Here is a 24,009-nt window from a genome sequence, read left to right as displayed (position 1 = left end):
CTTTCTCAGCTTGATTATTAATGATGACATCATCATAGACAGCGGGAGACCTGCATTCACACTAATGCACAGATCTCTTTTGAAATATAAGATGTTTTTGCCCTGTCTGTTTAATTCATTAAGACACACACGCGTGCTCGCGAGCACTCTTCACAAAGCGCCGCGTGAGCATTTGAAATGGAAAGCCTTCTGTCAGCGAGTTTCTTATTTTTAATATACAAGCACACTGCATTCCTAACGACACGAATGAAGCCTTCGTTGAGCATTTGTAAGGAAAATACCGGCGGGCGAGAACACACACTGTAAGCGTGACATCAAGCAAATTTTCTCTCAGCGCATAACTTGTGCAAAGAAGCCTGCGAATGTCATTGCAATTCGCGCCGTCAACCTTTCGGAACATTATGAAATATTATTTTATGGTTCGTGTGAGTGTGAGTGTGTGAGAGAGAGAGAGAGAGAGAGAGAGAGAGATAATGGAACCAATCAGAAAACGGGTGTTTCTAAAACACATGCAGCGTCACCACACACACCTGCAGTTAAAATCTAAGCTCAGAATCGATCCAGAATCATTGGAGAGATGATAGTAACCTATAGTATGAACAACACAATATTAGATAGATCAAACACAAACAGTTTTTTTTTCCCTTTTAGGCCAGGCATATGATATGTGTAGCGTGCCAAGTTACTTCTTCTTCTGCAGACTTTACTCTCGCATTTCACGTGACCCGACTGTAATCGCAGCCTTTGCGGTTAGGAAATCGTGCTTTATCATATCGCGATATTATCGCAAATGCAATTAATATCAAATGCAGTTGCACTGGTATCAGCACCACCTGCTGGACTGGAGTTACAGCCTTTACAGCAAATTTACTAAGGATTTAAAGATAGCTAAATTACTTTTTCACAGTAGTGCAATCAAAAAAATATGATCTTTAATCATCACAGTAACCATTATACTGATAAAAATTAAGTACATTTAAAAGTATAATAGTTTCTGCTTTCTTCTTTTGCTACAGAGTCTGAGCCTACCACTGACTTTCGGATTGACGCTGGCCCTCAGGTTGACGACGCTGCCTCCGAGATTGATGCTGCCTCTCAGGATGAAGCTGCTGTCTCTCTGGTTGAAGCTGCCTCTCAGGTTGACGACACTGCCTCCAAGATTGATGCTGCTTCTCAGGATGAAGCTGTCTCTCTGGTTGACGAAGCTGCCTCTCTGGTTGACGACGCTGTCTCTCTGGTTGACGACACTGCCTCTCTGGTTGACGACGCTGCCTCTCTGGTTGACGACGCTGCCTCTCAGGTTGACGACGCTGCCTCTCTGGTTGACGACGCTGCCTCTCAGGTTGACGACGCTGCCTCTCAGGTTGACGAGGCTGCCTCTTTGGTTGACGACGCTGCCTCTCTGGTTGACGACGCTGCCTCTCAGGTTGACGACGCTGCCTCTCAGGTTGACGACGCTGCCTCTCTGGTTGACGACGCTGCCTCTCTGGTTGACGACGCTGCCTCTCAGGTTGACGACGCTGCTTCTCTGGTTGACGACGCTGCCTCTCTGGTTGACGACGCTGCCTCTCAGGTTGACGACGCTGCCTCCGAGATTGATGCTGTCTCTCTGGTTGACGACGCTGCCTCCGAGATTGATGCTGCCTCTCTGGTTGACGACGCTGCCTCCGAGATTGATGCTGCCTCTCTGGTTGACGACACTGCCTCCGAGATTGATGCTGCCTCTCAGGATGAAGCTGCTGTTTCTCTGGTTGATGACGCTGCCTCTCTGGTTGACGCTGCCTCTCAGGTTGACGACGCTGCCTCCGAGATTGATGCTGCCGCTCAGGTTGACGACACTGCCTCCGCGATTGATGCTGCCTCTATGGTTGACGACGCTGCCTCCGAGATTGATGCTGCCGCTCAGGTTGACGACACTGCCTCCGCGATTGATGCTGCCTCTCAGGTTGACGACGCTGCCTCCGAGATTGATGCTGCCTCTCTGGTTGACGACGCTGCCTCTCTGGTTGACGACGCTGCCTCTCTGGTTGACGACGCTGCCTCTCAGGTTGACGACGCTGCCTCTCTGGTTGACGACGCTGCCTCTCAGGTTGACGACGCTGCCTCTCTGGTTGACGAAGCTGCCTCCGAGATTGATGCTGTCTCTCAGGTTGACGACGCTGCCTCCGAGATTGATGCTGCCTCTATGGTTGACGACGCTGCCTCCGAGATTGATGCTGCCTCTCAGGTTGACGACGCTGCCTCTCTGGTTGACGAAGCTGCCTCCGAGATTGATGCTGCCTCTCAGGTTGACGACGCTGCCTCTCTGGTTGACGACGCTGCCTCCGAGATTGATGCTGCCTCTCAGGATGAAGCTGCTGTTTCTCTGGTTGATGACGCTGCCTCTCTGGTTGACGACGCTGCCTCTCAGGTTGACGACACTGCCTCTCTGGTTGATGACGCTGCCTCCGAGATTGATGCTGCCTCTCAGGTTGACGACACTCCCTCCGAGATTGATGCTGCCTCTATGGTTGACGACGCTGCCTCTCTGGTTGACGACGCTGCCTCCGAGATTGATGCTGCCTCTCAGGTTGACGACGCTGCCTCTCTGGTTGACGATGCTGCCTCCGAGATTGATGCTACCTCTCTGGTTGACGACGCTGCCTCTCAGGTTGACGACGCTGCCTCTCAGGTTGATGACGCTGCCTCTCTGGTTGACGACGCTGCCTCCGAGATTGATGCTGCCTCTCAGGTTGACAATGCTGCCTCTCAAGTTGACGATGCTGCCTCTCAAGTTGACGATGCCGCCTCTCTGGTTGACAACGCCACCTCTCTGGTTAAAGCTGCCGCCTCTCTGGCTGAAGCTGCCCACTCTCTTGTTGAAGCTGCTGCTCAGGGTGACGCTTTCTCTCTATTTTACACTGCCCACTCTCTGGTTGACGACGCTACCTCTCTGGTTGAAGCTGCCTGCTCTCTGGTTGACACGGCCTCTCAGGCTGACACTGCCTCTCTATTTTACGCTGCTGCCCTTCTGGTTGACGATGCCGCCTCTCTGGTTGACGATGCTGCCTCTCAGATTGAAGATGCCCGCTCTCTGGTTGACGCTGCCTCTCAGGGTGACGCTGCCTCTCTATTTGACGCTGCTGCCTCTCAGTATGAGGCTGCCGCCCCTCTGGTTGGAACTGCCACCTCTCTGATTGAAGATGCCCGCTCTCGGGTTAAAACTGCCGCCTCACTGGTTGTCGTTGCTGGCTATATGGTTGATGAAGCTGCCTCTCAGGTTGACGACGCTGCCTCTCAGGTTGACGACGCTGCCTCTTTGGTTGACGACGCTGCCTCTCTGGTTGATGACGCTGCCTCTCAGGTTGACGACGCTGCCTCTCAGGTTGACGACGCTGCCTCTTTGGTTGACGACGCTGCCTCTCTGGTTGATGACGCTGCCTCTCAGGTTGACGAAGCTGTGTCTCAGGTTGACGACGCTGCCTCTCTGGTTGACCACGCTGCCTCTCAGATTGATGACGCTGCCTCTCTGATTGACGACGCTGCCTCTCTGGTTGACGACACTGACTCTCAGACTGACACTGACTCTCAGACTGACACTGACTCTCAGATTGACACTGACTCTCAGACTGACACTGACTCTCAGACTGAGACTGCCTCTGAGACCGACACTGCCTCTCAGGTTGACACTGACACTCAGACTGACACTGCCTCTCAGACTGAGACTGACTCTCAGACTGACACTGCCTCTCAGACTGACACTGACTCTCAGACTGACACTGACTCTCAGACTGAGACTGCCTCTGAGACCGACACTGCCTCTCAGATTGACACTGACACTCAGACTGACACTGACTCTCAGACTGAGACTGACTCTCAGACTGACACTGCCTCTCAGACTGACACTGACTCTCAGATTGACACTGACTCTCAGACTGAGACTGACTCTCAGACTGAGACTGCCTCTGAGACCGACACTGACTCTCAGACTGACACTGACAATCAGACTGACACTGACTCTCAGACTGACACTGACAATCAGACTGACACTGCCTCTCAGACTGACACTGACAATCAGACTGACACTGACTCTCAGACCGAGACTGCCTCTGAGACCGACACTGCCTCTCAGACTGACACTGACACTCAGACTGACACTGACTCTCAGACTGACACTGACTCTCAGATTGACACTGACTCTCAGACTGACACTGACTCTCAGACCGACACCGCCTCTCAGATTGACACTGACTCTCAGACTGACACTGCATCGGAGACTTTCACTGCATTAGAGACTGCCACTGAATCAGAGACCGCCACTGAATTGGAAACTGTCACTGAATCAGAGACTTCCACTGAATTGGAGACTGTCATTGCCTCTCAACTGCCACTGGATATGACACAGCTACTGATTCTCAGACATCCACTGTCTCTGAGACTGTCACTCCCCGAAGACCTGAATCCATTTTAACTTCTACCATCTGTCTTACTCTCTATAAGATGTAATAAATATACATTTTTGATGATATCATTGCACAGTGAAAAGCAATACTGTCTTGTTTCATTTATTTATTAAACACTGTACAATAATTAGTTTTTTTCTGAAAAATATAGGTAATAATTCACAACTATTTTTTAACTTGTCACCCTAAATCAGTAAATTTGGATAAAGGTGTAATTTCTTTGCCAAGGAAAATCGTTTTGAAACAGCAATCAGGAATCTGGGCTGGACCGAACTTGTATGAAACCATGACCCCAAAACCAAGGTACATACCGAACCGTAACTTCTGTATACTGTTACACGCCTACTAATATATATATATGTGTACACAAACAGTACTGAATAATACCAATATGTTTCACGATCATGGCTGTGACTGAGTAACTATTGAGTGTAATATATATATATATATATATATATATATATATATATATATATATATATATATATATATATATATATATATATATATATATATATAAAATTAATTGCAGAATTGTTTAAAAAAAATTACATGTGTGATATACAAAATATGGTTTATCAATAATGTACAATTATCAATTCGACTCCCGTGCGTGTCAGTGACCTTTTTTGGAGCAATACCTCCAGATCGAGGCAAAAGGGGTTACAGTATGCAGTGGAGGGATATATTCAAAATATAAAAATACGCAATGAAGGAGACACGACTAATATCGAGGCTAATGCTCACCGCTTCACCATCTTGCTTGGAGTCAGTAGGTGCGTTTACATGGAGCACTGTAATGGGTTTAAAATTACTGTGCTCCATATAAACACCTCAATCGGAATAAAAATGCCCAAACCGAATGAAATTGTAATCGGTTTGAGAGGGGTGGAATAAACCTTTTCATGAACTGATCAAATGAAAAATTCCACCATATAAACGACCTGATCCGATTACTGTGAGTGCACGTCTTTCTGTGACTGATATACAGCGCTCGCCTACACCACTGAAGAGTGTGTGCCGCGCTCACACCAGGCTAATGTTGACAAGAGAGGAAAGTTAATTTTTCTGAGGTATTAACCTTTTTATTATTATGAACATATGATGTTATGAACATATGATGTTGGAATAATTACACAGACATAGCCTGGCTACAGCATCTCATCTTGACAGCGTTTGTCCTAGGCTTCAATTTCTGGGGTGATTCTTACACTTTACAACAAATAATAAATAGCTTTAATAAAACTGTGTAAGTCCTGGTGTCCGTTGAGAGGTGCCATTGCAACAGGGAACATTCAAGCTGCTGGAGAGGACGTGTCGATATTTCTCTGTTTCTTGTAAGTTATATAGCCTAACATTATATATATATATAAAAAAAGTTCGACAACTGCTTCAAATTGGTTAAGTAACATTACCCACAGTCTTTAATTACTTCTGTTAAATTTTATACATCTGTGATTATGGCATCTTTCCTTAATCATCTGAAATATGTATGCGCTTAGCAGGCACGTGCAGAGGGGCTTTGGGTGCTCGAGCCCCTGCCCTTTTTCAAAATGAATCAAAAGTGCCCCTCTCAGACAAATATCAATGACAGGGCCGTGCAGAGAGTTCTTCAGGGGCAGGGGCTCAAATGTAAAAAAGGGGCAATATGTAAATATATATATATATATATATATATATATATATATATATATATATATATATATATATATATATATATATATATATATATATATATATATATATATATATATATATATATATATCCTTATGCTCATCAAGGCTCATCAATGGTTTTGTGCAGGGATTTGTTTGTTAAAATCCATTTTGTCAGTGATGCAATTTATAAAATGAGACAAACCGCAGGAAATCGTTCCACAAACGTTAGTTCGTCTGTCCGTGTCATTTTCAACCGATTTCTGAATAAGAACAGAAAAGTACCGCTTCACATCGCCCAATGGAATTTGAACTTGCTTTGCCAGATCACGATTGGTTGGTGTATATACATGACAAACGGGCATTGGTGAATTGTGTAATACTTTAAAATATATAGCTAATATATAGCTTTGTAATTAAATCAACACATTAGCTCTGATTATGGATGAAAAAAAAATATTGGTTTACTTTTTTCCCGTAAGGCCACACACTCTCTGAAAGGACCATATTTGGCTCGAGAGCCGCTTCCGAACAGAGGAAAATCAGCTGTCAATCAAAACGCACGCGACCCATAGCAACGCGTTACGGCAACGCCTCAACAGAAATTGTCCGACTTTTGAGCCGTTCGTTACCATTGTTTACATTGTCATGTTATAATAATTACATTTATTTCGTTTTATTGACCACGATATTATCATTGATATTTGTCTGAGAGGGGCACTTTTGATTCATTTTGAAAAAGGGCAGGGGCTCGAGCACCCAAAGCCCCCCCCCCTCTGCACGTGCCTGATCGATGATAATATCGTGGTCAATAAAACTAAATAAATGTGATTATTATAACATGAAAATCCATACAATAGTAACGGACGGCTCAAAAGTCGGACAATTTCTGTTGAGGCGTTGCCGTAACGCGTTGCTATGGGTCGCGTGCGTTTTGATTGACAGCTGATTTTCCACTGTTCGGAAGCGGCTCTCGAGCCAAATATGGTCCTTTCAGAGAGTGTGTGGCCTCGCGGGAAAAAAGTAAACCAATATTTTTTTTTCATCCATAATCAGAGCTAATGTGTTGATTTAATTACAAAGCTATATATTAGCTATATATTTTAAAGTATTACACAATTCACCAATGCCCGTTTGTCATGTATATACACCAACCAATCGTGATCTGGCAAAGCAAGTTCAAATTCCATTGGGCGATGTGAAGCGGTAATTTTCTGTTCTTATTCATAAATCGGTTGAAAATTACATGGACAGACAAACTAACGTTTGTGGAACAATTTCCTGCGGTTTGGCTCATTTTATAAATTGCATCACTGACAAAATGGATTTTAACAGACAACAAACAAATTCCTGCACAAAACCACAGCATCAAAAGTCGCATTAATGGTAAGTAGTGTTAATTTCACTTGTATTTATGTAGCCTATATTGATACATAATTTACTATTTCATGAAACTATCAAAGTTAACAAAACCCAAGTGCCACCGGCACCTACAGGCCTATTAGGCTATGTGAAGTGTAGACTGGCGAAATGGTTACGTGAAAGGACTTTATTATACTATTTTTGAATATTATGCAGCATTATGAAATAAGTCTCTTATGTTCATCAAGCCTGCATTTATTTGATAAAAAACTGCAATATTGCGAAATATATTAAAATAATGGTTTTCTATTTTAAAATAATTTAAAATATAATTTATTCCTGTGATCACAGCGGGATTTTCAGCATCATTACTCCACTCTTCAGTGTCACATGATCTTTCAGAAATCATTCTAATATGAGGATTTAATGTCAATGATGGAAACTGTGATACTATTTTCAAGATTCTTTTATTAATAAAAAGTTAAAAAGAACACAATGTAATAATATTTCACAATATTAGGCTACTGGTTTTTTTTCTGTATTTTTGATTAAATAAATGTAGGCTTGATGAGCATAAGGATATATAAACATATATATATATATATATATGTTATGTATAAATATTATTATATATTATATATATAAATATTTACATATATATATATATATATATATTTACATATATATATATATATATATATATATATATATATATATATATATATATATATATATATATATATATATATATATATATATATATATATTTACATATTGCCCCTTTTTTACATTTGAGCCCCTGCCCCTGACGAACTCTCTGCACGGCCCTGGCGCTTAGTATGTAGCCTAATGTTAGTAATGATGCTGAGCAATGTTTGTCCGATCTGCTCACATAGTAACGGTTGCTATGATGTGTGATTGGACAGTGGCCGTTTCCAGCAAAAGGCTAATTGGGAGAGAGAGCATCCATGCACGGCAGATGTACTTCCTGTGGTCCCTGCACAGGAACTGAATGCTGAGCTCTTCATCAATGACCATGAGTCATCCAGCCTGTGGCCTGCCTCCATTCTCATACAGAACAGCTCCGGATGCCAAGAAGCCCATTCTGAAATATGACTCCCCGGAGAACCTACCGTTCTGTACGATTGAATGAAACTACACTGATTGTTTCTGCAGCATGACTGGGTGAAATTACAGCCCTGGTCACGAAATGTTCTTGGATATTTAAGGTCAGTAAAGCTTAGACTTTAAGTTCATCCAGTGCAATATTAATCTTTGAGAGAACCCATTTGGGATAATGTCTTGCTATTGGACAGTCACTCTGGAACACCAGGTGGTTCAAATCCTAAAAGACTGTCTTTACATTTCTACAGGGGCATGTTATCCCATTTGTATTTATTATTATCGGGAATCCATTTTTTAATCTCACTCCTTTAGGATGCTCACTGGGGAGTGATTACAGTATGACCAAGTAAAACTACATTGATGACTTCGAGATCACGATGTGATTATGGTGCTCTTGGATCAACATCAATTGCAGTGCCAGTGTTTCCCCTACAATGTATTCACAGCGGCGCTTCACATGATCAGTACATCACGACATTCACTCAAAGAGAGAGAGATTGACGATGGCCAGAGAACTAAACAAAAATGTAGTCTGCTTACACTTTAGGGCTGTGATATTAATCTTATTTTCGCTTCCAAGGATTATAAAAATAAGATATGAGGTAAAACTATTATAAACTATGCTCACGCATCGTCTAGCACAACTTCCTTCCCTTCGTCCCAACTAACAATTTTTGGTTCCCAGAGCGTTCGTTTCTGGTTCCCAGAACGTTCCCAGAACAAAGATTCTAACGTTCCCTATTGGTTCTCCAGGAAAGTTTTCTTTACGTAAATAGAACGTTCCCTTTAGGTTAGGGGAACGTTCCCGCAACGTTCCGAGAACGTTCTTAGAAGGTTCCCATAATGTCAGAACATTCTCCTAACCTATCAAGATATTCCATAGCCTACACAAGTAACAGAGTCTACAAAAAATAGTCTATTTTGTTTATTGCTCAAAAATAAAAGAATCGTACAAATATATTATTACAATTGCTCAAAAATAAACAAATCATACAAATATATTATTAAAATTGCTCAAAAATAAACAAATCATACAAATATATTATTACAATAAATTTAATTTACAGAAACAATCTATAAATAAGCCATATACATATTTTTTTAAACAACACATATTACATAATTCCATTGAAAACACATTAATAACCATGAACATGAAAAATCTAAAACTTTAAGAGATTTAATTTAATTAATGTAAACAGGTCATATATATCATTGCTAATTATTATCAAATATATCACGAGAAACTATAGTCATCACGTATTGTTCAGAAAACATAAGAATTGTAAATATGAATAGTAATATTATTAAAAGAAATATAACTTGTATTTACATAAACAATCTCTATAATCCATTTACACAAACCATGAACATATTTTAAACAACAAATACAAAATTTAACGTAATAATCATGAACATGAAAATTCTAAAACTTAGAGTTATAATAATTTAATAAATGTATGCTATATTATCGTATACTAATTATTATCAAATACATCATGGTAAACTAGCCACATGTTAATTTAAACAACATATTTACACATCATATAATGAAATATGAAAAACATATTTCACTACACATCTTCAATTCCCCACCATCTGCAATTCAAAAACAAATAAACGACAAGGACATGAGTCAAATTATAAACATTTCATTGTGCTGTTGAGAAATGTGTCATTGCAGTTTTGCAGATGTCTTGTGGATGTTATGCGCTGATATTATGATATGCATTGCAAAAATACATCATTCAGGTAGTACTGATATACGATCATTTTACTACATAGGTAGGCTATTTTATTTTCCCTCACTCTACAACAAATCTTTAAAACATAATGTAGCATTCAGAACAGAACAAGAATGAAAAATCTAATATATCAACGTCAAGCCAAAATTAATTAATTAAAAAACAAAAGTAATTTTGGCCGTCTCCTTTTCCTTTGAACTTCCAAAAATTAACCGAGATATAGTCTATTACTTGTCGTAGCTTTTTTCATTCAATTTTTTAATCTGTTAATCTTACTTGTTTAAGATTTATTATGTATGCGAATATTTAGAAATAGTCTAGTTTTTAGGTCATAAATCTACTCGATAGAATTGATGAGTCATGCCATAATATAAATTAAATGTCACATTCAGCCTACTGAGTAATAAAAAAAAGCCTATTAATGACAAAACAGGCTACCACCAATTCTTAGTCTTGACATAGCATTGATAATTGTTAATCTCAAAACAAAATTAGCATTATTGCTTACCATTTTAAATGCCTGTGTGGGGCAAATTTTAGCACCATTGAAATAAGGTCTTCCACGTCAGTTGCCTTTAAAGACTTAAAAAGCTTTTGCGTTGCTCCTAGAAGAAAGAATAACATAGAAGGTTGATTATGTGAAAATTGGTGTTAGATTTGAGATATGGTAGCTATCAGTACAATATTTATTTCATTTCAAAGTGCAAAATACAAAACAATGATTGATAGCAGTTGTGGGGAAAAACTTGCCTATAATTATAGTCAAGTCAACTTTATTTATATAGCGCTTTTAACAATGCAGATTGTTTCAAAGCAGCTTTACAGTGTTAAACAGGAAAATAATGCAGCATAATTTTATTCAGCCGTATAGCCATTTTGGATGTCATCCAAAATCTGGATGTCATCCAGATTTATTTGGATATTTAGTTGAAAAATTTAGTGTCCCCAACTGAGCAAGCCAAGCCAGAGGCAACAAGGAAACCTAAACCCCATCAGGTGACCTAATGGAGAAAAATAAACCTTGGGATATATCACAGATAATTAAGCCTTTGAAGGCTAGTTTGCCTTTCTTCTCTTTTAAACTGTAGGCACTCAATACATTGTTTGATGCAACCTTGCGCAACATTTTGCGCACGGCTGCCCCTGAATTTGTTCCTCCAAGTGATCGAAGGTAGTTCATCTGTTAGATAACAAACAACAACAACAACAACAACAAAAATCATAATTAATGTTATTTAGAATTTTGCCCTTACAGTTGAAAGAATGTTTTGTTTGTTTGAATGGAAACTGTAGAATCCATGGCCGATGTGTTGAAAGTTTTTAAATGAGGAAGAGAAAGAGAGACAGAAGCGTGTTCATCTCCATTGTTAAGATTTATTTACTTCGCAATAACACCTGTTCAAATATATTTTATTTTTAAATCTCTTTATCGTAATTATAGTTTTTAATTAATTGCTTTTAAACTTAACAAATAACTTCTGTTTGGGGTTGTAACTAAACAAATATACACATTTCATTTTAAAGCTTTCGCGCAACTTGTTTCCGTCACAACAAGGTAGACATGCACAGGTTTACTAAGAGCAAAAATGTCAAATCAATAAGATAACTGAGGAATTAGTCATCAGATGCCATGTCTATTATTTGCAACAAAAATACAGCAAAAATCTGGCATTAATTTAATCTCAAACAGATTAATTCAAATAAGTTATTTCACCACCTGCATTAACGAACGTTTGCATTCGTAGGCTACAATGTTAGTTAAGCTGGAGATCAGGGCCCGTATTTATCAAAGCTTCTCAAAGTGCCATTTTAGTCTTAAGTGCTGAGAATTCATGAAATGTACTCCTACTTTCAAACTTGAGTATAAAAGCAAGTTATCAAATTTCTTAAAGAATCACTCTTACTCTCCAAGTTAAAGCTACACTGTGTAACTTTTTTAGTCTATTCTTAGCTAAAAACACTTAGTTATTTCAAAATATATGTGCTCATTAATGTATATTTAGTTCTTTCAAGTAATAAAGTATTCTCGTAAGTTTATAATATGCCATTGAAAATACATAAGGTAATGGGATCTAACGGTCGTCGCCATGTTGCCCCTCCATCTTGAAAGTACATTAGCCAAAGAGGGACATACCCGTAAATTCAAGCTTCGCCTTTCGCGTTTTTAACCGGTTTTAACACTGTGCGCGTCAACTTGTTCAGACTTGTCTGGTGCATGCGCAGAGAGTTTTCATCTCAGCAGCTCCAGTAACAGAGTTATACGGAGTTTTCCTGGCTTGTTTATTCCTCAAAAGTCTGTTTTTCCTTGTGTGGTATTTCTGTGCGTTAATAACTCCGTAAGTAATAATAGTTATTGTCATTGTAGATGTGTTTCAGAGTGTGTCATCGCGTAATTCAGTTGATGTCACCTCAGAAGTATTTTTGTGTCAACATACAATAGCGTAATGCTCACCTATTGGAATAATCATTCAGTTATTAACAATGTTTATTCGTTTATAGAAAATATTTGCTTGTAATGTATGTTGATGGAAATATGTATCAGGTCTGATCGGCATATTAACACTTGTTATACAGAGCTAAACCTGCGCACACACTTTTGTAATCCGACACCGCTTGTTAGCAGCAGCAGCGGCAGCTCCAGCTCCTTTTAATGCAGCTGCATTTAGCGCCTATATATGGTACAATAAGCTCTGGTTTACGGTTACATTATGCAAATGTAACTTATAAGTATAGTTATACAGTTCTTAACTGTGTATATTCTGTCATGTCATTATCATGTATATTTACCATCCTAATTTGTTCTCTCACAGAAACCACATTTATGTACATATCCATGCAAACCTGTTTATGCCTTGCAATTGGATGACTGAATAAACATTACTATCATCAAAGTTCACTCTGGATTAGCTGCAGTTCTTTCTAGCCGAATAATTAGGCCAGTTGAGTTCCAACCATCCCACTGCGCACAGAATATCCCACAGGCACCGTGTCGAATGTGGACGAGGTCGAACTGGAAGCCATATTAATCTTGGACTAAATCGGCCACCGTAGGAGTTAAAACGAAATCGGAATTGAACAGAACAGAAACTATAATTCACTGGATGGTCATATACAAGTTCACCACTAGATGGGGGAAAATATCACACAGTGTAGCTTTAAGACAGCTCGAGAGGTCTCTCAAGTGGTTAGGAGTTGCCAGTAGGGGTTTGTAATGGCACTGACGAGGCAGAGACGTGCGCAAATCTTTCAGGAGAGGAAGGAAAATGTTTTTGAAATATTTGACGACGAGCGGTAAATCAAACGGTATCTGAGTATTGGACTGAGCATCTTTTTCAGTGCTGGTTAATGTTGCCATTTATTTAGAAGAAGAAAAAATCCGCTGTTTGAATAATTCGCCAAGCAGTAGCGCTTCTTCCTCCCACCAATTCTGTATTCTTTTGGATTATATCATAAAATCTAGCCTATATATAGGCAGGTCAGTTAACAGCACACCGGTTTAAAATGTGTAATTTGTAAGACATGGTGGAAAACGTGTTTTATCTTTCATTTCCAATGTGAATATCATAATGTAGCCTATTCTCTTGAAAATTCTTTATTGTGTGTTGAATGCAAACTCCCCTTAATTCTACCATGCAATGTGAATTTATCTGAGAATATTCTTAAATAAGGAAATCTATTCAGTGATTGGTCCATGCCTATGTCATTATCCAAAAATCCCATTTGTGGCACAGCAAAATGTCTTAAATCATCTCTAAGACTGACACTTAAGATTTAGTCCTACGCTTCACTTGAGATGCTTGATAACTTTTATGCACAGCTTTGAGCCAAGATTTTTTTTACACTTAAGTCAAATCTTGTTATTGGCCCTCATTTATCAATCTTGCGTAGAAATGGGCGTATATGTTGGCAGGGCCGGCCCTGACCAATTTGCTGCCCTAGGCAAGATTTTACTTGTATCAAGGTTTAGCACTACATGTTTTCAGTCTAAGTTGCGGAAACACTGGTACTGTTTTATTTTTTTAATGCATTGATGTTTTTTAATTTTTATTGTTTTATATGATGTCCAGTCCATTCTACCCCGTCATTATGTTCATGATATTTTTTTTTTTTTTTTTTTAAAGGCTGATGATAGTTAAACTATACAAAAATAGCACCTACGCCACATTACAGCCTAAACACAAATAACAAGCAATTGCATCCGCATTCATGCACAAACTATTGAGAACTAGCAAAAGTGTTTGTTTTCCAGTAGATGGCAGCAAACTTCCACTAATATGCACATTCATGTTTTCACCATGAATTAAACTGAGAAATTTAGATATTTAATGTGAAATTTACATAAAATGTTGCTATTTTAAATAAACCTGTATATAAATATCATTACTAATGTCGGTAAATACATTTTAAAATGTCCATATGTCCCTTTAAAACTGCACAACTGTAGAGTAAAAACATTAGGCTATTAAAAAAGTGATATTACATGAAAAAACAGATATGATTCTTTTTGACAAAATCCACTGTCTGTGGCCACTGGAGAACCCAGAACAGCTGCTTGCATATAGTTTAAGGTAAAACTGGAATTAATTAGCATACATTAGTATTTTACTACCATGCAATTAAAGAAACTGTTCATTCATTACACCACTTTACCTGTCTTTACACTGCAAAAATGCTCTTCTTATTAAGTAATTTTATCTTGTGTCCAGTCCAAACATCAAAAAATTCTTAAATCAAGATGTATTTACTAGTAAAATGACATTAGATAATTTCTTCCTTGTTTTCTGGGGGGAAAATCAAAATGAAGTGAGTTTTATCTTAAAACTAGCACAATTATCTGCCAAATGGGGTGAGAAAAATGATCTTATTTCTGTTTGGGACAGAAACAAGAAACAAGATTTCAAATAAGAAACAAGATTATTTCTCACCCCATTGGCAGATAATTTAGCTTGTTTTAAGCATAAACTCACTTAAGAAAAAATATAATTTTACTTATCTAGTAAATGCATCTTGGTTTGAGAATTTTTAGATATTTAGACTAGAAACAAGACAAAAATACTAAATAAGGAAGAGCATTTGTTGCAGTGTTTCCCTTATCTTGCCTGCATCAGAGGGCTTCTGTTTTTTATGACACTACAATTCGGCCATCCGTCATAAATTATCAGGAAACTTTCACCGTGTCTACACCTGGAGCGAGCGGCCAAGCACCCTAAAAAATGAAAGCAATCCTGTCTATATTAGATGCGGCGAGAGGTGACGCGACACAAATTCCCAACGCTAAACTGATCACACGTTATATTTCTGACGCACTTCAAGTAGCGCGGCGGGGGAGATTGATGAGGCGGACTGGGAAGATGCAGGGTTTTTTTGCGCTTTATTTGGTAATATTTCAAAATAATATGAATAAAATAGTATCAGTAATACATTTTGGTGCCCCTATGGATGAGTGGCGCCCCTAGCATTTGCCTATTCCGCCTATGCCACGGGCCGGCCCTGCATTTGTTGTTGTTCATTTAAGGTTGTATATACACCACCAGTCAAAAGTTTGAGAACGGTAAGATGTAGTACACTTTACTATATATATATTCACACAGAAAACAGTTATTTTACATTTTAATAATATTTCACAATATTACAGCTTTTTTGGTATTTTAATACCATAAATGCAGCCTTGTTGAGCAGAAGAGACTTCTTTAAAAACATAAAAAAAATCTTACCGTTCTCAAACTTTTGACTGGTATTGTGTGTGTGTGTGTGTGTGTGTGTGTGTGTGTGTGTGTATATGTATATATATATATATATATATATATATATATATATATATATATATATATATATATATATATATATATATATATATATATATATATATATATATATATACATACAATTTTTTTTCTTCTCCTATTTGACTTACTTCCGACTCTTTGATAGCAGCAAGCCCCCAGTTCCTGTGATACGCATTCACGTTCTAATTTCTGTTGAGTAATATAAATCCATTGTTACTTTAAAACCAATATAAATGGGTTAAATCAGTATTATTCAACAACTACACTTGACAATAGTTTACACCCAACTTACTATGTCCAAACTTCTTATATTGGTCAACATTTGAAAAATTATTAAAAGTAAATATATTTATTAATTCTACATACTATATTATATACAATATACTATACTATAAAATATTTATAGTAGTGTAAGATACCTCTGCAGGTTTTTCATCATTGATGGTCATTGCAGGGGAGATTTCTTCCACCAAGGGCTTGTCAGCAAGCTGTCCTTCTGTAAGAGTCTACCACCAGATTAATAAAATAGGATACAAGTATTAGTTGTATAAGGCGACAAGGCATCTTGGAACAAGTTGCCCATAGCTACAATTTGAGAAGAAATTAAATGAAAAACAGAAACATACTTAACATTAACACCTTTGAAATAGTACATGTAGACATTATACTCAATATTACATTGAACAGACATTGGTGTGCATTGTAGTAATCCTACTGATTATGGTTGGGTACTACCATTCTCTCTCTGTCATATTGTCATAGAGTTCAACGGAGGAGAAACAGAGTGTGGGTGAAACTGGCATAGAGCGATCTAGCAAGATGACATTTCATCCATCCTTTCCGCCCTTTTGCCGTCCTCTTTCCATAATCTTGTCATTTAAAACGTTGTATTATTTAATGTAAAGAAACAAAAATGTGATATTTCATCTCTGTTTAATGATATTTTTTTCATGTGTACATCATTCAATTTACCATCTAATCCAATTATAGATGGTCAGAAATAGTATGATTAATAAATTACATGTCAGATGTACTTCTTAGGTGATTTAACAGTTCTCCAGTTATAAAAACAAACAGATTTAGAATTCAGAGGTTGGAATGTGTCAACAAATGGAGAATGTACTATATTACAAGCAAATACTTCAACTCTTACTTACAAACTAACTTCTGAAATGTTTTCCAAATGCCAATGGACGAAATTTACTATGGCATAATGTGGGGAGTAATGTTTTAAAGTAGGCAGGTCTAATAAGGAAGTGGCATGTTTTCCCCTCCCCAAATTCACATTACCTTAACTAAGAAATTACTGCAGTTCTATGTCATTCTTTTTTACAGTTTGGTAAATATCAAATTTTGGGCTACAAAGACAATTAATCGATAAGCAAAACATGTGAACATTGATAGGGATACATTTTTTTTAAAGTCTTGATTTTATTTGTCATAAACATTGTTTGTCATCCTTCACAGATCACAACTTAAGGGGAAAAAAACAGTCCACTTACCTCCTTCTCATTCAATATACTGTAATGTTGACAGTAATATTTTCTGAGCGCTCAATCAAATCCTTGATTTTTCCACAGATACATTCTGTTGGAGAGAATCTGTCCACTCTGTAGCTTTCTTTCCAAATCCTGTATTACATTTATATTTTACTTTAGATTTAACCAGGCTGAAGTGCATGTATAATTATCAAATGCCATTTAGGTAATAAAACTTTCTATATGTAATTTAATATATTTTTTTTTATATGTTACTTTTATCTCTCCATCTGTCAGAATGTCTTCTGCTTTTACACACTCCAGGACGTAATTTCTGTGTAAGACAAAAACAAACATTCTCTAAATTTAAACCACATTTTTACATTTCATGTTTCATTGTACAAAATAAACCGCTAATTACCAAATAATAGTACTGAATTGTATTGTATATACTATACATATTTTAATATATGAATCTCTGTGTAACGATCACCAGCTGGAGTGCCCTTGAGAGCCACCAGAGGGCACTCCACACTTAAGACTATTAGCACTCACAAACTACATTTCCCATAACTCACTGCCCGGACTCATCATCACTTATCACTGATCACATTCACCTGTACCTCATTCACTGATTGCATTCACCTGTGTCTCACCATCCTGTTGTCTCTGTCTATTTATACCTTGGTCATTCATTCACTCACTCACCGCGAAGTCTTGTTTAAGAGTTAAACTGCAATTCTGAGCATTCCCCTGGTTTTCTTGTCTTCTGGTTTTTGGATATCTTGCCCTGTTCCTTGGATTACTCTCTTGCCTCTGGTCCCTGCCTGTTTTGTTTGTTTCTTTGTTTGGACTGCCTGCCTGTGTATGACTCTTGCCTGTACATTGGATTACGCCTCTGGATTGCCCTCAAATAAAGCTGCATTTGGATTCTCAACCCTTCTGTCTCAGAGCAGTTCGTAACACTCTGTTTGCATGTTCAAGGAAAATGCCTACCTATTGTAAACGTCAATAGCTCCCCTTGCCATTACACTAGTATTAATAAAAACATAACTATAGCAATTACAAATTTATTGCTATTATAATTTTAGCAATGTGCGACATGTAAAAGATTTTTTTTAAAGAGTTGTTGCAGCCACAAAAGAAATCCTTCGTCGTCCAGTCTCCTTCAACACCAGCACACTGAAAATGCAGCCAGTTTTGACAAACTGTGCACTGCACCCATTGGTACTCCTTGACATGGTCATGGAAAACACTGTTGAAAAACAGAGGTGTGACAACTTTACCAATATTCCACAATGCCTTTTAAAGTACTATCATGTTGGTGTACTTAAAAATATTCATAATTGTCATAGAGACACTAGGCTCCATTGTTATCACCACTCAACTTTGAGTCACCTGTTAACCACACCAGTATAACGACCACATACCTTCAATTACACAATGTCTGACTTCATCTATGGATACAGACTACTCGCCTGCTGTGCTTTCTTCAAGTTCACAGCTTCTAATATTTCTAATGAACTTCTTTGTTTATCTCTTTTGATCCCCACATTGTCTGCAACTGTATTTCCTATAAGGTCTCTCAAAAATACCTATTTGGACAGATACTTACCTGTTACTCACCTTACTCCGTGGTGTTTGTTTGAGTGGACTGGAGAGCACAAACTGCATCCAGTATCAGTTCCCGCATTCCCGGTCAGTGAAAATATGTTAAACATCTCACAATCGCCATTGACTTGTCTTCTGCTTTAATACTCACCTGCATTTTAAATATTCAGTAAATACCTGTTTAATTCAATGATCTTGAGTCTCTCGGTTTGGTTATACCCTGACACTGTTTTTACTTTTAGTCATAAGTATAAGCAATCTTGTCAATTTTGTTGTGTGTAAACTGATGTCAAATTAAATTGAAGTTGATTTGTGAGTGGTATACTGCACATACCTTGTTTTCCCAGTTGCTCGCTGGAACAAACATGCTTTAATCTTCCATGCCAGGCAATGGCTGCTGGAGTCTATCGTTTTTGCCTCTTTTTGCTGTAGTCTAAGTTCTTTCTTTTGCATCTTTAGCATTTCTTCAGTTGTATGTGGGAGGTCCTGTGTAACAAATACCTTTGCTGTAAAACTGAGTTTCTGTTATTGCCAGTACCGATTTTGACAGAGATTAGTCTGACCTCAGGATTCCCATTTTTAAGCATTTGTGCAGCATGGTGCAGACGGAGAGTCCTGCATTGATTTAAGGTCAAAGCCTCTGCAGTGACCTCACGATGTAGAACTTCGTTTTCAGCTGCCTAGTTGGGAACAAAATATACTGACAAACCACACTACACATGCACAGAAGAGGATAAGAATCAGCTCACATGCAACTCACAGAACACACTAAAATTCCTGCTGTTTCCACTGAATAGGATATGATACAGTCCAACCTTCAAGGCCTCCAGCAAATCTGAAGACATTTCTACAAAAGAAGGTTGTAGCACAAATATACTTTCAGTACAATACCAATTGATGATAAATGTAGTATGCAGTGTGATGCTCCCTTACCTGAGGAGGTCCATGTCACTATCACTGATAGTTCTATAGATTCCAAGTGAATCATATATTCTAATCTGCTTAGCAATAAAATCAAACACCTGCAAAGACATACATCTGTCATCATTCCATTCTAAAACATTTAACACATTTTTAGCTCAACTGACTAATTTTACATGCAATCCTTATTTTATTTTTTACATTCATAAATTACATACATTTGCATGATTTAGCATAGGCTGTTGAACAAAATCACTTCTGCCAAAAAAGTCATACAGACATCCATGCATTTCTATTCAAGCCAAACGATAGAGTACACCAGTAAATAATGGTGCTTACCCAAAGAATGAAATGGTTCCCCCTCTCAGGAGAGTGACCACCCACAATTCTAGGGAGGAATATTTTTTCAGAGACCTACAAAACCACAATAATATCAGGTAGGAAAACAGCCCTTGAGCCCTTGTTTTTCTTTCTTCGAAATGTTGTTGTATTATACACAAAAAAAAAAAGAAAATGACTAAAGGACCTACAGGGATGCGTTGCACAACCTGGTCACTGACTGCTCCGCTGCCTGACCATTCTCGGTGCCACAAAATAAAATCAAAATCGCCCAGAGATCCTTACTATAACATAAAAAGTATCATTAATATTTATGTAAATCTTGGTGTAAAAAGGTAATAGGGAAATTAAAAGTTATTACCATGTTCTCTTGAGCCAGCTGGGCTACTCGATAGTTAACTGCCTGTAATACAATATAATTGTTAATACTTAATAATAGAAACATAATTTTGTATTAATTAAAAGGACAGCAAATAAATTAAATTACAAAACAAGATTACTAATTTACACTTACATCATCACTCAACCACGGCATGATCAATGAAGACTCTCCCAACAACTCCGGTGGGCAAACACTGCGGATATCCTTTATTAACAGTGGAAATTGCCTGGAGACATAAGCCAGGCTTTGATTTTCATCACAATCTCCAGTGAATAAGTTCTTCAGCTTTTCCTTTATATACACAACAAAACAAAAAACCTGTTAACTCCTTTACTTTGCAGCATAATTAAAAAAAAAAATGAAAAGGGCAAGTAATTGAGTAATTACCTTGTCATTGTCATTTATAGCATATAATTGTGCTACAAATGAAGACTTAGTGCTGTCAGGTGGGATGTTCAGTTTACTACCACAAGTAGGCTGGAGAGGTTTCCTTCCCTCTTAAAAAAAAAAAAAAAGGTTTACTTTGGTATAATATTACAATTTTCGCAACAGAATTTGGACATTTTATTATTTTAGTTCTTCAACATTTTATACATTCTTATTCTTTTGTAATATGATATATTGATAGAACACCCTGAGAGTCTGTTTGAAATGGGCCTCATTCATTTGGCACAATGAATATCGTACAGCTGAAAGTTCACGATTGAACTGCTCTGCAACTGACGAGTTCACCTCTGTTCTTAAGGCGAGGCAGATGTTGAGGTTTCTCAACTTCTCTTCTGGACGTTTTTGATTTTTCTGGTGAAAACGGTCATGTAAGGAGTACCTTTCAGATGTCCCTGTAATCGGATGCTTTGCTGTCATTCTGTCGCTATCCTGCTGTTCTTCTAAAGGTAATGGGGTCCTCAGGTTCTTCACCCACTGCAAATCAACCTGTAAATCTTTGTTGGCTGCCAGCTTTATATTTTCTGAAGTTGGGGCACAGAGTCTTCCATCATGAGTTCGAAAAAAAAGCTGCTTAGTGCGGTTGTTGGTGTGGCGAGCAACCTGTCCTGCTACGTAGCAGGTCGGAAAGTGCTTGAAACTAGGCACGGTTGCCTTGTACCGTGCCCGAGCGCGATTACCCCCCCTCCCCACTCCCCCGCTGGCCTGCACTCACATTGCACTTAACGTACCGGGCCGGAGCACGCTTCATTCACGATGCAACTTTTTGTTTTGAAGAAGACAGAAAGGAAGAAAAGCGCTTTCGCTATTAGACTGCCTAAAACATTTATCATTTATGCCGCGCTGCGATTTTCACTTGATTGCACTGCACGTATCAGAAGATTATTACGGAGGTAGCTGACTTTGATGAGGGATTTGCAGCTTTACCCGCAAACTTCAATTCATGTTCATCAATAAGATGAGAACCAGAACCATTATAAACCTAAATATAATTGAATTAATTGAAAAGTGTATCCAAGTAGTAATAGTTTGGTGTTTGCTATCTTAATGATAGCACACAGCTGTTCCATGCTCCGGGGCGGTTAGCGCTCACACTGCATGCGAACCGCGCCCGAGTCCAACTGAACCGTGCTCTGGCCCACCTCTTCCAAGAGGGCCAGGGCCGGCTAATCGAGCCGCGCCCGGGCACGGTTCGGAGCACTCACACTAGTCAAACGAACCGCGCTTTGGTGGTCAAACGCACTCGGGCACGGTTCAAACTGGCTAGTGTGAGTACACCCTTAGCAGCCCGCCTGTGTGGTCTCTTGCTGACTCCATCCAGAAGAGGAAGTTTAGATAGTACACAACACCATGTACACATGAGAAATGAAGGACACCACCTAAACAATATATATATAAAAAATAAAACAGCACATTCATGTTGTTACAAGTTTTATATATATATATACGAAAAATATACCAAGCCATTTCTCACCACTAGCTTTCTGTAGCTTCAGGAAAAGCTTTGGGTAAATCTCCTTAAAGTTTAATAGTTCCTGAAGCCTGTTAAGCATGTCAGCGATGGTTACCTCTGAGGACACACCCAAGGCATAGCAAGCATCCTGGAGATCCTTTTTTTGAGGCTGTAAATTGAGAAGATACATTTAAATCATGTGAAAGAAACACTATATTTGTGCATTACACATAACAAAAATATAATAAAAAAATAACAATATAACTATTGAGAAAAACATATGGAGGGGTATATATATATATATAAACAGTCACAATATACTGAGTAAGATTAGCCCAATGTATACCTTTTTTGATTCAATTATTTCAAGTATTATGTCCTCATTTATCTTTTTCAGGTGATGCTTGATGTCTTTTTTTTTTTTTAATAGTCTTTTTGACTTCCGTTTTGGGTAGAATGTGTTCAACTCTGGTGTGCTGTCCCATCCATGGTGCCAAAGTAGAGTGACGAAAAGATGTACAGTATGGGTTTGCCACAGATGTTCCTATTAACAGTGTTGGGGTAGTTACTCAAAAAAAGTAATTAGTTACTAGTTACATCTGTAAATTGTAATGAGATTACTTTACTAGTTACTGTATTTGAAAAGTAACTACACTACTTATTAATTTACTTTCCCATTTCTTAATTTACCGTGTAGATATATGGACAAACATCATGGCTCTATGGCAGTGTTTCCCCAAACAAACAAAAAGGGCTACTGTCAAATAAAGATAAATAAAATAATAAGAACAAATAATTTAAATACAAGCAGCAGCGCAAATAAATACTTTTGAGCAAAGACACTAATAAAATAAACAATGCTTTTCAGGTTTTTCAGGTATGTCTAACATTAGTTTTCAGGTACAGAAATCAAATGTAAAATAACATTGCATATTTGAATGTATAAATTAAACATTAATCCTATTAAATTTACAAAATCTATTCAATCAAGAGCAGTGAGTGATGCCCTTGTCTTTTGTTGTTTGACATTAAACAGACAGCAGTAAAGGCTACTGCCCCTTTAAGACCTAATAAAACTGCCCCTTTAAGACCTAATAATACTGCCCCTAATGCTCGGATATGCGTCGTTTTAAGGCATACAGACTATGTCTGCTAGGATACTCATCAAGATGGGCATGTTGACATAGTTTTTGTGTGAGTTTGTCCGTTCAAGAGCAAAACTTGAAAGAGAACTCAATATTTGCGCAACTTCTCATTTGTGATGA

The 24,009-nt window shown here is 38.2% G+C and overlaps 1 protein-coding gene across 2 annotated transcripts; it reads right to left on the bottom strand.

Annotated features, from left to right (window-relative positions):
* Nucleotides 1-9,496: 9,496 nt before the first annotated feature.
* LOC307124367 (uncharacterized protein) lies at nucleotides 9,497-21,307 on the bottom strand. Of its 2 annotated transcripts, XM_079813516.1 has the most exons (15): nucleotides 21,235-21,307; nucleotides 20,980-21,138; nucleotides 20,827-20,868; nucleotides 20,657-20,749; nucleotides 20,466-20,540; nucleotides 20,139-20,227; nucleotides 19,966-20,052; nucleotides 19,769-19,885; nucleotides 19,540-19,691; nucleotides 17,871-17,928; nucleotides 17,619-17,747; nucleotides 16,536-16,622; nucleotides 16,245-16,305; nucleotides 10,839-10,935; nucleotides 9,497-10,184 (listed from the first exon to the last, which is right to left on the bottom strand). In XM_079813516.1, the coding sequence occupies exons 8-11, from the start codon at nucleotides 19,790-19,792 to the stop codon at nucleotides 17,670-17,672; spliced, it is 312 nt and encodes a 103-aa protein (XP_079669642.1). In that variant the 5' UTR covers nucleotides 19,793-19,885; nucleotides 19,966-20,052; nucleotides 20,139-20,227; nucleotides 20,466-20,540; nucleotides 20,657-20,749; nucleotides 20,827-20,868; nucleotides 20,980-21,138; nucleotides 21,235-21,307; the 3' UTR covers nucleotides 9,497-10,184; nucleotides 10,839-10,935; nucleotides 16,245-16,305; nucleotides 16,536-16,622; nucleotides 17,619-17,669. The 2 variants fall into 2 exon arrangements, with proteins under 2 accessions (XP_079669642.1, XP_079669641.1); XM_079813515.1 differs by having other exon boundaries at nucleotides 16,536-17,747.
* Nucleotides 21,308-24,009: the final 2,702 nt, after the last annotated feature.

The sequence above is a fragment of the Gobio gobio genome (genome assembly GCF_949357685.1).
Source record: "Gobio gobio genome assembly, chromosome: 1".
Classification (NCBI taxonomy): Eukaryota; Metazoa; Chordata; class Actinopteri; order Cypriniformes; family Gobionidae; genus Gobio; species Gobio gobio.
The sequence above is the reverse complement of the archived record's forward strand: the minus strand, read 5'-3'. Positions and strand labels throughout refer to the sequence as shown.

Bases quoted from the DNA above. Each gene is read 5' to 3' on its own strand.
- LOC307124367 (XM_079813515.1), bottom strand. From the start codon at position 19,792: ATGCTTAAAAATGGGAATCCTGAG. The intron at 17,929-19,539 runs GTATGTGCAGTA...TGTCTTACACAG, and splicing joins CGAGCAACTGGGAAAACAAG to AAATTACGTCCTGGAGTGTG. The intron at 17,748-17,870 runs GTAACATATAAA...AATGTAATACAG, and splicing joins TGACAGATGGAGAGATAAAA to GATTTGGAAAGAAAGCTACA.